The sequence below is a fragment of the Olea europaea genome, unplaced genomic scaffold (genome assembly GCF_002742605.1).
Source record: "Olea europaea var. sylvestris unplaced genomic scaffold, O_europaea_v1 scaffold1904, whole genome shotgun sequence".
In the NCBI taxonomy this organism is placed as follows: Eukaryota; Viridiplantae; Streptophyta; class Magnoliopsida; order Lamiales; family Oleaceae; genus Olea; species Olea europaea.
In genome coordinates this window covers 1-1,566 of record NW_019236849.1, presented here as the reverse complement: position 1 = coordinate 1,566, position 1,566 = coordinate 1, and the positions used below count along the sequence as shown (strand labels likewise).

The 1,566-nt window shown below is 33.9% G+C and overlaps 1 protein-coding gene across 1 annotated transcript; it reads right to left on the bottom strand.

Moving 5' to 3' along the window:
- Positions 1-969: 969 nt before the first annotated feature.
- LOC111378947 (gibberellin-regulated protein 11-like) lies at positions 970-1,321 on the bottom strand (the record flags this gene model as incomplete). Its single annotated transcript, XM_023002246.1, has 1 exon — positions 970-1,321. A coding segment is annotated over one exon (182 nt), but the record flags the coding sequence as incomplete, so codon positions are not given.
- Between the last annotated feature and the right edge of the window lie 245 nt (positions 1,322-1,566).

The window sequence follows — 1,566 nt, the reverse complement described above, 5'->3', positions numbered from 1 at the left end:
TGAATTATGTTTATATTATTTAATTGATTATGCTAATTAATATATTTATCTACACACAAATCACTAGTTTTCCCAACAAATGGGTTATTCAAAATGGAAAAGGCGCTACTTAATTTCGCAAGGCCGAGCCACCTATCTACCCCATCCCTTTCAATTCGTTTATCTGTTCTCTTTCGGGCATAACACAAAAAAAGTTCTTGAAAATTATTTAAATAAATTTTGTTCTCAACGTGCTTTGCATCTCGCATGCTGTGCATCTTTCCCTTGTATATAATCTTACATGGCATACCGCTTCAAAACGTGTCTGTATATATAAAATCTTACTTATTATTGTAAAAAGGAGTAAGTTAATTTAACAATTAGGTAGGTATTACTTTCAGAACGAGTAAATTATCTTATTTTCGAGTTCTGGCATGGCCAATATAGAAAATTATTTATTTTAAACCTTATTTATTTACTTATATGTCAAGCTCAGCCGAATAGTTATCTCACAGTATATGTATATCATCACCCCTTGATGTTAGTAAATATATTCTTGCTACTGACATTTAATCTAATCACATGTTACTAAGCCCTTGTTTTGCCCCCCATTATAATGAGAATTTGGAAAAAAAATAATTTTTTTGATGTGTAATTAAAAAGTGAGAAAAAGTTTTGAGATTATATGTAATATTATTTTATTCAAAAATGTATGATTTATAAGAAAGGGGAGAAAAATGAATTATAATTTTAATAAGGCCAAATCGGGAAATTAATGAAAATAATAATAGTAATAATAATAATAATACTACTAAACGAACATGGCCACGTATCACATGGACCAGTTGGGCCCCGTCATTACCCGGGCTTATGTGGCCATGATAATGTAGCAGGTTTCGAAAAATAATTTGAAAGGTTAATACGTTACTCTCTCGATTAATTAAATGAAAATCTTGACACATGTTGAATAACATCATCTATCGCGAGTCATTAAGGATAAACCGAATTCATTTCATTAAAAAAGTTTTTACCCGTACCATTCATCGTATCTATGTAAAGGAGGAAAAGAGATAAAACAACCACACGAATTTTATATACTTCATCGTAAATAACTTTCTTTAATCATGAGCGGTGGCACTTCTAACTAAGGAACCGAAGCTTTAAGGGCACTTTTTCCGGCCGCCGTGGGTAGTCATTTTGGCATAGCAGGGACACACATCCTGGTTGCCGGCGGTACCTGGTGGAACACAGTTGCATCTCTTGCAGCAGGTTCCACATGCTCGATGGCAGAGGTTCGGCCTCGACGATAGCTGGCACCTCCTCCCACATTCCTTCCCACAATCTGCTCACACACACGAAACAATTAGGGAAATTCTTTCAAACTTTTCGGGAGAAAAATAGAAATTAAAAATGTTAACCTATTTTCTGAAGAGGAGAGTGTCCAATCCCATTGACAGCGACCTAAAACGCATGGAAGACAACAGATTTCATTAAAAGCTTAAAAATATCAAGAAGGGGTTGAAATAAAAATGCATTTTGTTTTTGCTTTTGCTTTTTCTTGTCCCTTTTGAAGATGAAAAATAAAAC